At 42.0% G+C, this 16,247-nt stretch overlaps 1 protein-coding gene across 1 annotated transcript in view; it reads right to left on the reverse strand.

The window, feature by feature from the left end:
- Positions 1-2,696: 2,696 nt before the first annotated feature.
- COL20A1 (collagen type XX alpha 1 chain) overlaps positions 2,697-16,247 on the reverse strand; it is a gene marked incomplete at its 5' end in the record, with an annotated part of 150,872 nt that continues 137,321 nt past the window's right edge. Inside the window, 4 exons of the mRNA XM_089518465.1 lie at positions 2,697-2,747; positions 4,891-5,046; positions 7,219-7,296; positions 15,253-15,441. Coding sequence (XP_089374591.1) covers positions 2,728-2,747; positions 4,891-5,046; positions 7,219-7,296; positions 15,253-15,441 — 443 coding nt within the window. The remainder of the gene's footprint in view (positions 2,748-4,890; positions 5,047-7,218; positions 7,297-15,252; positions 15,442-16,247) is intronic.

The raw sequence follows: 16,247 nt of genomic DNA on the forward strand, positions 1-16,247 counted from the left end.
TCTCATGCTACGGAAGTGGTGCAGCATAATGGATAGGAGCATAAACAATATGCCAAGCAGATTGAGGTTCTTAGTCTGCTGTGAAAATTCTGGGTGTTTTTGGCTCCGAATAATGCATCTTGCACTTTTTCACTCTTGCATAGTTTTCCATATACCAGCCTTGAGAGACGCAAATGTGTGTGACTTATGGGTCTAATTGAGTCAAAATACTAAAAATTCTAATTTTTTCCTGCTTTGACAGGTGATGGCTGAGATAACCTTTATGTTCCCCCACCCCTCCCATTTCTACCTTTTATCACATTTTCTTCAAAAGGACCTAGTCATGCAAAGGCTCAATGTTAACTCTCTGATAAGTAAGCCACTGATATCGCATAGCAATTTAATTGTATTGGCCAGGATCCACCATATGTATCAGCACCAGATTGCCAAGCTATTAGGGCAGATATCTCAGCAGCTTTTTACTGTAATCATAGGTAGTTATTTTCTTCTCAGCCAACATGCACTGGTTCAGGTCTGTATTTATACTCTTACCACTTGCCAGTAATTGCTTTTGCATTATCAGCTTAGAAAAGATAGTATTCTGTGAATAAAGGGTCATTGGTGCTTTTTAAAGCTGGTGCAGAATGCAGGAAAGTCATTTTCTCTCTCTCTGTAAAGCATCAGATGCAAATATGTACATTCTGTAAAAGGGACATGTCCAAAACTGGGCTATTTAAAGAGTGCAATCATGTCATCCCTCAATCTTCTCTTCACATGTTACTGATTTAAAACTGTTCTGTATCTTTGTAATTCTAATATGGGTCTGACGAAAATTTGCCTTCATCTGTGTGATGCCTTTTTCTAATATAATAATTACCAACTCTGAATAAAGGTTATCCTTTCAGAGACATATCTACAAATGTGGCAAAATGAGGACAATGAGAACTCTGCTCTTGACAATTTTTTTCTTCAGTCTCCAAATTTCTAGCTTTGCAGAAACTGAGTCATTGAAAATCACACCTCTTCCATTTGTTGTGCTCTCATTTCCATGGCCGCTTTGCCCATCCCTTTTATTTGGATGTATAAATTCACTTTCTAAGCACTCAAGTGAAATTATGACTTACTGCAATGCTACTTTTGAGGAGTGATGGAAAATTTCACTGGAGGAACAGAATCCTTATTTGGAGGGGCAATGCTCTCATTTTGCCACCCTCATAATTAGTCCCCTTCAAGAACCCCTCCCTACCACTCTCTCCTTTGTAGCTGATGTTGAGAATATGTTTACTGAAGTTCCCATCTCCCATGCAAACAAAGGCAGAATTGCTCTGAGTAAAGTCAGAGGCAAATAAAAATGGGACAAGGTAAATCATCCTGTGACTTCTAATCTGGTTACTTAAATCTGAGGAGCCCAGCTTTAAGGCTGATTGTGGTGGTGGCTACTGAAGAGTTAGCAGAAAGTGAGAGCCCTCTCTCCTACTCAGGAATAGCAGCCAGAGATGAAACCCTAACCAGGAAACATAACACTTCTGGGTCAGCCACCAGTTCCATAGACTTCTGGAAGAAAACACTTAAAAAGGTCTAGTTCCTCTGAATCTGAGAGTGCAATTCCCATTTCAGAGAAGTTGACTCCCATTTGCTTTTAATAAGTCTGGATTACACCAAATGTCCTGCTGCAACTCTGATTTCCTAAATGTATTGTTTAACCAGTCTGTAGAGCAGAAAAGGAAGGGGCACTAAGGATCACAATGCAAACATATGATGGTTAATGGAGCACATCAAAGAATCCCAAAAGAAAATCAGCATGTGTTTTATAGATTATAGCAAAGCCTTTGACTGCACAGACCATGAAAAGCTATGGGATGCTCTTAAAGACATGGGAGTGCCACCACATCTGATAATCCTGGTGAGAAATTTGTACTTAGAACAAGAGGCTGTTGTTAGAACAAAATATGGAAAAACAGAATGGTTCCCAGTTGGCAAAGGAATCAGGCAAGGCTGCATTCTATCACCCTATCTGTTCAACTTCTATGCAGAAAACAACATATGAAGAGCAGGCTTGGACACATGAGAAGGAGGAGTGGAGATAGGAGGAAGGAATATCAACACTCTAAGATATGCACATGACACCATACTATTAATAGAAAACATCACATATCTGGAATAACTATTAAGGGAGATAAAGAAGAAAGTGCAAAGGCAGACTTACTGATGAATATAAACAAAACAAAGACAGAAGATCTACACAAATTCAACCTAGGCAATGAGGAAGTCAAAATAGTAAAAATGTTCCCATACCTTGGATCAAACATCGATCAGAATGAGGACTGCAGTCAAAAGAAAAGAAGAAGCCTGGGAATGCAGTATGGTAGATGGATGGAAGCTATTAAAGAGGTCATGGGTATGAATTTACAGGACCTAAGCAGAGCAATGGAAGATAGGAAGTCTTGGAGATGTCTCATCCACAGGGCCGACATGACTCAGGATTTAACAACAAACAACAAAGAGCATATAAATCACCAGTAACCCCAAATGAAAGGCTTGTGATAAATAATCAGGCACATCCAAGCAGACCCAACTATCAGCTGTTGGCAATCTGGCAATTTTATTCAATGAAACAAATAGAAAACAACAACAACAAAAACTATGGCATTCAGCATTTTAAAAATATGGAATTCCAAGTTGCTGCTGTCCTTTTTGTAAATAGAAGTTTACAACAGGGGTGATGAGTGTACTGATCTGTGGAATCCATCAAGGAATCAAGGCCACATCTGGAAACAAAAGAAGTATACAAAGTTTAAACCACAAACAAAAACAAAAGGACAGAGACCCAATTGACTGTTGCAAGGGAAAGAGTGGAACTGTCCCCACCCACATTCTTACTTTTGGGGCCCAAAAACACATAGGATGCAGGCAGAGTAAAGTCACCCAGTGTATTTATGTTGGACCTCACGAGAATGGGGACATCCAGCATCAGTCAATACAAGAATGCTCTGTCCAGCATTTGCAAGCTGATAAAACATTTCTGCACCTCCCTCTGGACCAATGAGTGGCTGTCTTGGTTTGTGGAGTGTGAGCTGTGCCTGAGTAGTGCAACTGCAGGGAGAGTGGTGCAATTGTACACTTATGCTTGTGCAAAGATATATTGGATGCCTCCTTGTATCAGATCTGAAAAATTCTAATACCTCATATGATTGGGAGTTGTATGAGAGTAATGTTTGGCATTGCATCCTGGTCCCAGAATCTCCCAACCCAGCATGACCAATGGTCATGCAGTTGGGGATTCTAAGAAATGTGGTCCAATAGCAATAGCAAGTACATCTCTATACTGTTTATCAGTACACTTAAGCACTCCCTAAGCAGTTTGCAGTGTGTAAGTTAATTGCCCCCAACAAGCTGGGTACTCATTTCAGTGACCCGCGGAAGAATGCCAGGCTGAGCCCTGGGATCGAACTCATAACCTTGTGGCTGTGAATGGCTGGAGTACACACATTTAGCTACTGCTCCACCAGGGATCCCATAACAACAGCAATAGCATTTGCATATCTGTACTGCTTAATAGTGAACTCAGCACTCTCTAAATGGATTACAGTCTATAAACCAATTGCCCCCAATAAGCTGGGTACTCATGAATGGATGGAAGGATGAGTCAGGCTTGGAACCCTCAGATCGAACTCACAAACTTGTGGTTGCAGTACCAACATTTAACTACTGCACCACCAAGGCTCCCTGGTAAGCTCACTTCCAGCTATAGTGTTATCAGCCTCTGTTAAGTAGTATACATAGCTGATCTAATTTCTAGAAGGCAACTGAAGGGTCCAGAGGGTAAAAGCGGACCAATGCTGAATTATGGAAGTTGTCAATATGGACGTGCTTCTTTCACCCCTCTGATGAGGCCACCAGCGATGACAGAAGCAAATGTTGTGGGGGCAAGAGAGAGGGGCAGATGCTCTTGCTTTTGAATCAAATTCAGAGTTGTAGCCTGTTCTGCAACCTATTGCCAGTAACTCAAGTTCATCAAGGTGGAGTGTGTTTGTAGCCTGGACACACAGATCATTCTAACTTTTTCCAGTCCCTTCTCTCCTCTTGTGCTTGCTCATACCTTTATTGGTTGCAAAGGAGAATCTGTGTGGGTGCAAAGTCATATGCCACCGAATCCCAGACTTCGTATATCTTCCTCCTGTTGCTGATGCTCAAAAGACTGGTCTGTGTCTGCTGCTAAGAAATATATATCCTCCAGTGCTGTCTATAGTGTGTATAAACTCACTTCAGGCTTTAGTCTGCCCAAGAAGCTGTCCAAGGTGGTGAACTCTTTCCCCCAAATAGTTTCACTGCCTTGGGTAATTCCTGAGCATGACTAACACTTAAGAGAAAATTCATATACTCCCTTAACATGGAAACCACCAGCCACCATTGCTATCCTCAATTAGAAAATCCTAGTAAACCTAGTATTCCCAGCCTTTGGTCCTCCATTTGTTCTGGACTTCATATCCCAGAAGCCCCAGCCAATTTGGCTAACAGTCAGGAATTATGAGAGCTGAAATCCAAAACATCTGGATTATCAAAGGTTGGGAACCACTGTGGCAAATCATGACCCCAGGCAGTCTTCTTCCTTCTTCTCCCACAATGCCTGATTTCTTTCTACTGCAAAACCAACGGGAGAACCTCTCATATATGTAGCATTTCCATTCATGCAGTGCGGAGCAAAATGACCTTCTATTTGCAATGATTCTCTCTCCAGCAGCTGCCTCCATCCCAGTACTGCAGAGAAGCTCCCCTTTACCCCAGCTGTTGTTTGTGGGAAGCCTCAAGGGGCCGAAGCAGGAAGAAGGCAGCAAGGAGCCCTTTCAACATGAAAGGACCTCTGTTCCTGATTCTCTGGATCCCTTCTGCTTCTGCTTCTGCTAGACTTACCCCTTGTACTTTCTTCAGAGCATCCAGAAGGCAGGCAGTCTCCTGCATGGCCAGGTTCTCCAGGTTGACCTCTAGCCCCGGGAAACCCAGGGATTCCAGTGCTCCCAGGGGCCCCCTTTGAACCTTGCTTGCCAAGTACTTCTTCCCCTGCTGGTCCTGAAAAAAACCAAGAACCACACCATCAGTCTAGGCTACTGATGTGCTTTTGTCCCTGACCAAACAGGGAAGAGAAATGAGAAGGGTTGGAGCAGAAACAGCACAGTCTTTAGGGAAATAAATCATCACTTAAAGGTACTTAAAGAAATCCTTTAGCTTCTTTGAGATTAATTAGGAAGAAGAAATTTCTAGCCTAATCTTTCATGGACTACATTCTGCTTCATCAGATGCAAGATGAAGCATCTGGCCTATTAGACTATAGTCCATGAAACCTTAAGTTGGCACCCCCCCCCCCCCCCACACACACACACAAACTTATTCTCAAAGATGCTACTGGCTTCCTTTATTTCTTCCATCAGGAAAGAACAAACCATTTCCACCGTTTTCTCCTCACCAAGTAAGACTGTAAGATGTTTTGAAATATATACACATTTAAAATGTACAGATTACTTTTTTGAAATGCAATTTCATTGTGCCCTTGGCTATCAATAAAAGTAATGTTATTTGTCACTCCTTTCTTTTCTCTCTCTCTCTCTCTCTCTCTCTCTCTCTTTGCAGGGAAATCCTGCCTGAAGCTCTGGAGAGAGAATGCTGCAACAATGAATGGGCCAAAGGTCTGATTCAGGAAAAGGGCAGTTTCCTATCTGATTAGTTGAAGGCACAGGAGACTTCTAGAGCTACTCCCTCATATGACTTTAATGCCACCCCTTGTTGTCATTAAAGCCAGCATGGCATAATGATTTGAGTGTTGGACTCTACAACACCAGAGTTCAAATCATTACTCAGCTGTGGAAATCCACTGGGTGACCTTGGGCAAGCCACACTCTCTCAAGCTGAAACGACATTGAAGAAATAATCCATTTTGGCACCAGGTTGACTGCCACTGTAACTTAATGCTATGCAATTCTGGGATCTGACATTTTGTGAGATATGTAGTCTTCTCTGTCAGAGAGGTCTGGTGTCATGGCAAACTACAAATCCTAAGATTCCATAAAATGCAGCCATGACAATTAAAGTGGTATCAAGCTGCATTAATTCTGCAGAATGGCAGCAGATTTGGTGGGTTTTCTCATTGTGTTCAGACACCTTTTCTCATTGAAGATGAGAACAATTGAGATTATTCCATGGAAGTTAAAGTGTTGTCAAACTGCATTATTTCTGCAGTGTGGATGCAGCCTTAGCCTCTGAGGAAGGCTAACCTTCTTGGTAGAAACCTTCTTGGTAGAAATCTTGCCAACCTTTCTCCCCCACCCCAGGAGAAGGTTGCCATAAATTGGAGTCTACTTTGATCAGGTTTTGGAAAAGCGGGATACAAATAAACTATATTATTATTATTATTATTATTATTATTATTTGAAGGCACATAACAACAACAGTATTTTGTGCTAGAGTAGCTTCTTTAGTGTCTTCTACAACATCAGATTATTTGTTCTTCTAGCTTGGCACTATCTATCTACTCTCGGCTTAGGCAAGGTCCAGACCTAGCACCACAGGCCTTGCTCTGAGGCTAGTTCCATTCCCCTCGGCTCCTCCGGATTCCAGGGATCACTACTTTCTTGGCATGTTTTTAAAGGTGAACTGCCACTTCTGGAAGACCTAGGAATTCTAATTCATCTATTACATAGGCCATAAGACCTCCCTAAACTTTCGAATATCCCCCCCACACACACACACACACACTTTTCAAAACCAGCAGTGGCCTTCTAGTCACTTTTGGTTTCATTATTTGACATTTTAGGTAGCCTGTGTTGTCATGAGGGATACCGGGGCAGCAAACTGGCTCCCAGACTTGCTGCTGTCCAGATCTGGTTTACTCCAATGGGCAGCTGCTCTCTGGAGTCTTAGGCATAGGTGTTTTCCAGATTTTATTTATTTATTTTATTTATTTCAAGGATTTATATCCCACCTTTCTTCCACAATGGGAGTCACTGCCCCAAGGCTTGCACCATACAAAGTTAATTGTTTGTTTGTTTGTTTTAAACAATCACTTTTTAGCATGGTCCTTTTCACAACCTGTATTTGTGAGAATTTGTGTTTTCTCATAAAGACAAATATCATTTTACTGTGATAATGCTGAAGCTCCCTTTGCATTTTTTTTAATTTTTTAATTTTTATTTTTGGAGATAGGAGAAATAATGCTATCTTTCTGCACCAAGGATGGATTTAGTGTACCTGTTCGACCTCTGGGTCCTGGAAGGCCTTCCTCATTTGCGCCAAGTGAACCTTTCTCCCCCTTGGGTCCAGGGGCACCTGTAGGGTGAGGGGAAAAAACACACACATATGAACTTCAAATGCTTTTTTTTGGGGGGGGGGGCTATTTCTAACCTCTGGAGTCACTTTCCAAAGTTCCAGTGGAATAAAAAAATCTTAAGAAATCCCTTAATAGAGTTAGAGAGATACTGCAGATCTTCTCAAAATGATAAGGATGTCACAATCTCAGCCACCCACGTGGAAAACTTTCGATTCTGAAGTAATTTAGGTTTTGAAATTCAAAATAAGGGAAACTCACCCTTTATGGCAATTAAAGTTGAATCCTAGCGCTGTATTTGTGTCGTATATGGAATTCTCCATTACATCTTTCAGCTTGTTCTTTCCAATGCTACAACATGCATGTCTGTTCTAAATTAAGCTCTATTTCAGTTAAATAGGGTAATCTCCCAGGTTAAGTCGGTATTATTATAACTTTAATAATAATGCAAACAGGGGCAGGAGTTATTCTGGAAATGAGCCCGATATTTTCTCCCTCATTTATATCTCTGTAGAGATCTATAGGACATCTTGTCATTCTTTTTTCCATATTCCCCAGGTATCCACCTGATATTTGAAAAAACAAATATAAATAAAGGCTGGCATAATTTTGAGCACTTCCAACCATATAGGAATGCCTTAAAACTGGAGACTTCAAGCCTTTACTCTATGCTAAATATATCCACATCTATCTTCGTACAACATACCATACAGCATCCTTCTTCTAGAGATATGGAAGTTACCTGCATCAGCCTCATGACCACCACCCAGCCTGTTTAACACTATTCAAATGAATTTCATCTTGCAGATGGTCCTGCAAATCAAGACGTGTGCACATTGGCAAGACATGTAGAAGATTGCTTATGTGTGGTGATCACTCTTGGCACAATCTAAAGATGTGATATAATTAATTCTTACATGCAAGAACAAAGAATGTCAAATGTTTTCTCCCCACTAGGCAAGATTATGAGAGATTTGTGCATTAATTGGGGTGTTTTTGCATTTTGAGACCTATTTTGTATGAAAATTTCAGTTTGTGGAAAGAAACAACATTTTGCATGGGAACTGCATGAAAGCCCATGCATTTCCTGCAAAATACATTGTCTTCTGCTCAGACATTCTTTTCTGTGCACAAAACATTTGGGAAGCAAATAAAATGTTTGCACAGAGTCCTTGTACATAAATGGTTGACTATTCTTTTGGTGGGTTATCTCAGTAGGTTGAGACACTTTTTCTCATTGAAGATGAGAACAATTGTGAATATTCTTTGGATGCTTAGCATAATCAGGACATAAACATATGTGAACAACCCAAAACAAAACCAGACCTATGTAGCATAACGCACTGTTGATTCATGTCAGCTTGTTATCCATGATGCAGCTTTTAAATCCTTCCCAGCAGCATGCCAAATTAACCCATTTCATGTGTTTTTCATTCCCTGCAGCACCATCTGCAGCATTTTACAATTGCTTTTGTCAACAACTCCAAATGCCTCTAGTCCACCTCCACAGTTTATCTGAGAAGTGTTAGATTTCCATTTCTTCCCAACTAGCTATCTTACTCAAAGGGGAGCTAGAGATCAACATAGATTTATTAAGTTCTTAACTAGCAGGCTGTCAGTCTGGTTTCATCCTCTTTTTCCTCTTCACAATCAATCTGTAAGACCATGAAATGGCAACTACAGAACCTAGTTCTACCCCATCAACCTACTCCAAACTCAGCTGTAGAGACTTCCTATAAGGCATTGATATAACCAGTTGTTTTTGTAAGCAATCTCTGGAGAGAGTGGGCATGCGGTGGGGGAAAACACAGGTTGATAGATGCAGGTTGGGATGCAATCCACTTTCTCAAGCTTGCCCATTAAAGCACCCTCTTGGACACTTGACTGTAATTAGGAGCAAAACCATTGCTAATGGAGGAAGCTGAAATATCTGTCTTTGCTCTCTCGGATAGCTTTTTTGCTCTCCCTCCACCCCCATGTTGAACCAACTCCCTTCAGCTCTAATGATAATACAGCTTGTGCTGTTCTGGAGCAGTGTCTAAAGAGGGGTCCTTGAACAGATGGAGGCTTAATCCTTGCATTAAAACCAAAGGAGCTGCCAGAATGACTCGGCATTTGCAGTAAAACAAAGAGTTGCGGTAATACCGCCTCCTCATAAAACAGGACAGCTTTTAGCTCTGGGCCAAGAGGGCAGAGAGATAAGCCATTTTTTCTCTCTTTCTCTAAAGCTCAGAAGAGAGCCAGTCCAAAAATAAAACTAACCAGTATGTGTGTGCCTGCTGTGGTGTCTGATAAGCTTCTTCTCACGTCATTCTTTCCTATGCTGGAAAAACTATCAGCCAAGAATACCACCATCTTTGCACTGGCTGGACAGAATCATACCATTTGATGTTTCATAGTCCAGGATGCATTCAGCCCTCCTGCCCATCTCAGCCTCCAAAATGGATAAGTGGCCAACCAAGTGATCACTTAGACACTTTCAAGGCAGATGCAATTTATTGTAGCTACAGCCTACAGTCAGCCCTCTGTATCCATGTATTCTGTATCTGCGGATTCAAACATTCACCTCTTAAATATATATACAGTATTTAAAAGTAAAACTTGTTTTTTGCCATTTTACTATGCCAATGTATATAAGGGCACATGAACATTCATGGATATTGGTATCCCTATGGGGTCCTGGGACCAAACCCTAGTAAATACCAAGGATCCGTTCTACTGGGTGAAACCATGGATCCATGTAGATCAGTACCCTCAGAAAGGTGAAAAGTTTTTTAAAACTGCACATCCCATGGATTCCAGAAGATTCAGTCCAAAAATGGAACCATTCCATGCTTTGAGTACTGTCTGGGGATTAGTAAGCTACAGTTTCCTATCAACTCCCTCCATGGCTGTACCCATTATAGCAGTCCAAAATACTTCCATTTTTCTCTGTAGCCCCACTGAAAAGGCCGACAGAATGCATAGTCCACAATACATTCAACCCTTCTGCCCATCTCACCCTCCAGAATGGATAAGTGGCCAAACAAGTGATCACTTACAGTCTCAAAGAATATGCATCACTTCCTATTACAATTTTGAGATGAGACTGCAGAAGAAGACAGAAATATTTGGAGGCAGTATGGCTTATTGTGTGCTTATGGGGATGGGCTGTTGTTGTTTTGGCATATTTTGACAATTTGGGAGACTTTCTGCATGCCCCCCCCCCCAAAAAATCATATTTTATAAAGAAGATGGTGGGGTTGGGTTTTGAGGAAACTGCAAGGAGGCTTCAGGGGTCACAAAGGTGGAATCCAGTGGCTTAAGGCAATCCATATGCTGCACTATGCACACCCCCTGTGTATACCAACTACCATAGGTTTCCCAGGATTTTAGACAGGGTTCTTTTTTTCAGCCCTACCTGGAGAAGCAGGGGTCTGAACCTGTGACATTTCATGTGTAAAACATACATATTTCCATCTCTCTCAATTTGGTTGGGACTGTCCCAATTAATCTTCTGTCATCCTAGTTTTTGAACTGTTTGTAAAATGTTCCAGTGTTTCCCTCTTAGGCTTCCACTTTCCTCCTTTGTCCTCAGCTTATTTCAGTATATGCAAACTGAGTTCAAAGTGCAAAAATAGTTTACCCTCAATAAATTCAGCAGGAGAGGGCGATGAAAAGATGGGGTGGATTTTGTCTTTGCCAAAAGCAAGCCTCTCTTACTTGTGTGTTGCTATTCATGAATAACTCTTGACCACAGTCTGATGTGACTTGACCACACATGTCCCCATTTTGATCTGTAAAATGTTGGAACATACAAACATATACGTTGCAGGATACTGGGAGCTGTATTCCAAAAGACGGGATTCCAGGCTCTCAGAATACTTCATCACCATCCTAATGCAGCAGTCATTAGCTCAGTATTATTCTCACCATAATGATTATGGATACCTAACACCAAAAGAAAATGGGGGCTTGCTTTTAAGCCACCTAGTAATTTCAGTTGAGAGCTGAAGGAACTCCCTGACTAGTGCATCAGCTTCTTAGATGCTATGTTAGCTAGTTCATTATAGCTCCCATTCTTCTAAGTGACTCCATTAGATTTATTTTAATGGGTGGTTCTACTATCTGCTTCCCAGACCAGAACACTGGATGACACAATCAGCGGTCAGAAACCACTGCATTTCCAAGTTTGCACTAAGGTCTGTGAAAGAGAAATGTGTTTGTTAACATGTGCACCTTATTTTAAAAAAATCAAGAGTTCTAAAATACACACAAGCATGCTTTTGTCAGTAGGTATGTACATACAAAAATGTGCTTATCTGAAAAACACATGCACACATAAATTGATAGGCGTTTCTGTGCAGGGAATGAGGTTTAAGAGAGCTTTTAGGTGGATGAGATCTCCCATGAGCTCAGCTTTTATAGATCTGCACATCCATGATCTACAGCAGGTATTTTTGCTATTTATCTTTGCTTTGAGAAAAGTTAGGGTCAAATTAGTGAGAATTAAAAGAGAATGGCGAGAAAGTGTACATCTGAAGCCCATTATATTCAACTCCACTTCTGGAAATACGTGATGTCATGCAGAACAGAAAGGAAAGAATAGCTTCACTCCTGAGGCATTACAGCAGGTCCATCAGAGGTTTCCAAGAAACCATCCACACTATGCTGGTGTGTCATTTAATGACAGCACAAACCAGTGTGCCTTGAATGAAAAAAAGCTATGCAAATTGGGTAAGATCGGTATTTGACTTTGTGCGCTGTTGATTAAAACTGCAGAGTCTAATTTTGATTATCATCCTTATTTACCCCTGTATTTAATGAAATATTGGATGTTGGTGTTTATTTGCCTCTGCAGTGGCTTGTCCTGATCTTAATGCTATTATGGGTTCTTTAGCCTTTCAGGTTACTCTGGATGCTTTGAGGTTCATGCTGTCCTGTTGCTCTTTTTTTGATAAAATTACCAGCTTGTTAGATGAAGGGAATAATAAATAAATAATAAAATTTTTATTTATATGCCGCCCTTCCTTCGATCAGGGCGGCTTACAACACATAAAACACAACAAGTAAACAATTAAAATACACACTAAATAAAATAAAATACAAATATAAAAAGCAAACCAACAGTAAAAAGCCCCATAGCCCAACCTCTTGGCCACGAAAGAGGAGGGAGGCCCACAGGATATTTATTCGGGGAATGCCTGTTGGAATAGGAAGGTTTTAAGGTCCTTCCTAAATTGGGCCTTGGAATGCTGTGGATATAGTATATCTTGATTTCAGTAAGGCCTTTGACAAAGTTCCCCATGACATTCTTGCAAACAAGCTTGTAAAATGTGGGCTTGACAAGGTAACTGTTACATGGATTTGTAATTGGTTGACCGGCCAAACCCAAAAGGGGCTCAACAATGGCTCCTTTTCATCCTGGAGAGAAGTGACCACTGGGGTCCCACAGGGCTCTGTCCTGGGCCCAGTGCTATTCAACATCTTTATTAATGACTTGGATGACAGAATTGGGGGCACACTTATCAAATTTTCAGATGACACCAAACTAGGGGGAGTAGCTAATACCTCAGAGGACAGGATCAAAATTCAAGATGACCTGAATAGACTAGAAAGGTGGGTCAAAGCTAACAAAATGAAATTCAATGCGGAGAAATGTAAGGTACTGCACATAGGGCGGAAAAATGAAATGCACAGATATAGGATGGACAACACCTGGCTGAATGAAACTATATGTGAAAGGGATCTGGGAATCCAAGTACACCACAAGTTGAACATGAGTCAACAGTGCGACGCAGCAGCTAAAAAGGCCAATGCAATTTTAGGCTGCATCAATAAAAGTATAGTGTCTAGATCAAGGGAAGTAATAGTGCCACTATATTCTGCTCTGGTCAGGCCCCACCTGGAATATTGTGTCCAGTTCTGGGCACCACAATTCAAAAAGGACGTTGAGAAACTGGAGCGTGTCCAGAGGAGAGTGACTAAAATGGTGAAAGGTCTGGAAGCCATGCCCTACGAGGAACGACTTAGGGAGCTGGGGATGTTTAGCCTGGAGAAGAGAAGGTTAAGAGGTGATATGATAGCCCTGTTTAAATCTTTGAAGGGATGTCATATTGAGGAAGGAGCAAGCTTGTTTTCTGCTGCTCCAGAGACTAGGACCCGGAACAATGGATGCAAACTATGGGAAAAGAGATTCTAACTCAACATTAGGAAGAACTTCCCGACAGTAAGGGCTATTCAACAGTGGAACACACTCCCTCAGAGTGTAGTGGAGTCTCCTTCCTTAGAGGTCTTTAAACAGAGGCTGGATGACCATCTGTCGGGGATGCTTTGATTTGGATTTCCTGCATGGCAGGAGGTTGGACTGGATGGCCCTTGCGGTCTCTTCCAACTCTATTATTCTATGATTCTATGATTCTTTGTAACCTCTTTGAAGGATAGCTGCAGGGATTTAAAGGCTTGCAGACTGGCCATGGGAGATGTAGTTTCCTAAGGGCTACTGCAACTGAAAACTATGTTTCCCATGAGCTATTTTAAAATCTTGCAGTCTGGTACACTGGGTGGACAGGGCATGTTTGGACTGGCACACATGGAGCCCTGGTGGTGCAGTAGTTAAATACTAGTACTGCAGCCACAATGTTGTGCGTCCAGTCCCAGGGCTTGAAGGTTAACTCAGCCTTCCATCCTTTCATAGGTTAGTAAAATGAGTACCCAGCTTGCTGTGGCAATTGACATACAGATTGTAAACTGCTTAAAGAGTGCTGAGTTCAGTGCCAAGTGGTATAGATATGTAAATACTATTGCTATTGCTATTGCTGTTACCTACAGGTTGGAAAGTTTACTTTTTAAAAGATGATATCCCTGGGGGAAGTTTGAGACCCAAAAGTAACTTTCCTGGGATTGGCTGTTGCTGCTGGTATGGATAGTGAAAGAGATTTGGGAGCTGGATGGGGGAGAGTATAGAGTAGGATGAGAGGTCTTCTCCAGCTGGCTATCATAAACCAAGCTGGAATTTAAGTGAGAGGTTGCAAGATATAAGTGTGATAAGCCCACTGATGTGTGTGTTTCTGATAATATCACATCATTTCCCTGTCCTCACAGCAATGTCAGGATGATGTGGGGCCCAATCCCCAGTTTTGGTGCAAACTGTCCAGATGATGTACAGCCAGCTCAATACCGAATACGTGATATACTTTCCTTTACAAGCTCACTTTAAAAGGGGAGCTTTTAAAAACTCACATTCTGATCTAGAACTTCCAAGAAAATCTGGAGCCCTCTGAAGTGATGCCAGTTGCCTGTTCTCATGTGGCACTATTGCCACTGGCACAAGTCGCTCACAAGGTGCCCAGCCATGTTTTCAACATAGAGCTTCTCATTCTGATCTCAGAGGGAGTGACTCAGACTGGCAGTACCAGGCAGCACAGGTGGATGTGCATGCAAACAGCCACCTAGCATCCCTTTGGGGAGGCCAGGTAATAGAGGGACATAAGGGCACCTTTGAGTCCTGAATACACCAGGCTGTTCCCAGAGTGTTCTGGCCCATGCAGACATGGCCTTGATTGTATGTGTACTGAATTCTCCTATACCACTGCAGAGAGGTACATGGAATAGGAAGGAGTCCTATGGAGGCATGAAAAGAAAATGGCATGAGGTGAGGATGGACTGCATGTGGCCCTCCAGAGATCATTTTTGTCCCAGATGCCCTCTAGAGGATGGGGGGCATTTTCACAATGTTTTCCCCCTAGGTCATTTTAGGCCTTTTCATAAATCAGGAAGTGTAAAGGATTTTCCTGAACATAAAATAACTGGTGGGGAGGACCAAAAGCATGGCAAAAGTGTTCTCCGTTATCTACAGGGGACATTTGGGGGCAAATGCAGTGTGGGCTGTGTTACCTTCCATGGTCTCCTGGAGGACCAATGCAGTCTCCTAGCTTCCCACAGTTGCCCAGCCCTGACACAAGGACTTGTTTTCATACCTCTTTCTCCTGGGTATCCATCTCTGCCAGGCTGCCCAGGCATCCCAACTTCTCCTCTTTCTCCTTTCATGCCAGGGGGCCCAGGGAGACCAGGCGGTCCAGGTTCCCCTGGCTTCAATTTATCCTCCCAAATGGGAACAGGCTTCCGGGAATGTTCATGGATGAATGAGTCAAACTTCAACACATGAGCTGAAGTCAGAGAGGCAAAAGAAAGAAAATCAATCATTCTGGATTACACTCCTCCCTGTTTCTTAAAATGCATTCTGCTCCTTGCATTTCTTAGAGCCCTTCAGATAACTGGCTTTTTACTACTACTAGAACAACAAATATCGGTTGGCATCCTGGCGAGTTATGATGGCATAAGTTGGACTTGCACCATCTTAGAGTGCATTGACACTATAGACATAATATAGTTTGACATCACTTTAAGTGCTATGGCTCCACCTTATAGAGTCCTGGGATTTGTAGTTATGTGAGGCACCAGCACTCTTTGGCAGAGAAGGCTAAATGCTTTGTAAAATTAAAAATCCCAAAATTCCATAAGATGGAACTACAGCACTTCAAGAGGTCTCAGCTTCAGGGGAAGGCAATGGCAAACCTCCTCTGAACAAATCTTGCCAAGAAAACTCATGATAGGTGCATCATGTGGGTGCCATTAATCAGAAATCACTTGAAGACAAACAACAACAACAAACAACCAGGTCACTTGGGAACAGTGAGGGAGCGGGGGGACAGGGGGAGAGGAAAAGAAACTGACACCATGTAACTGCCAATATTGAAATTGCCCTGTCAGTGATATTTCATACCTGGAAACTAGCGTGACTGGGAGGTTATTGATGGGTTTCCCCCATCAATGAAAAGGGGTGCCCTAACTGCATTTGGGGGATGCAGCAGCTATGGGTTGGAGGCAGTATTATGAGATAAGTATAACCAAAGCCACTTTTTCCCCAAGTCTAAACGTGATTTTAAAGCAGTGTGTTGTAATCTTCTCAAGG

Source organism: Sceloporus occidentalis, unplaced genomic scaffold (assembly GCF_023333645.1).
Source record: "Sceloporus occidentalis isolate IW3139 unplaced genomic scaffold, rSceOcc1.0.p SCAF_3, whole genome shotgun sequence".
In the NCBI taxonomy this organism is placed as follows: domain Eukaryota; kingdom Metazoa; phylum Chordata; class Lepidosauria; order Squamata; family Phrynosomatidae; genus Sceloporus; species Sceloporus occidentalis.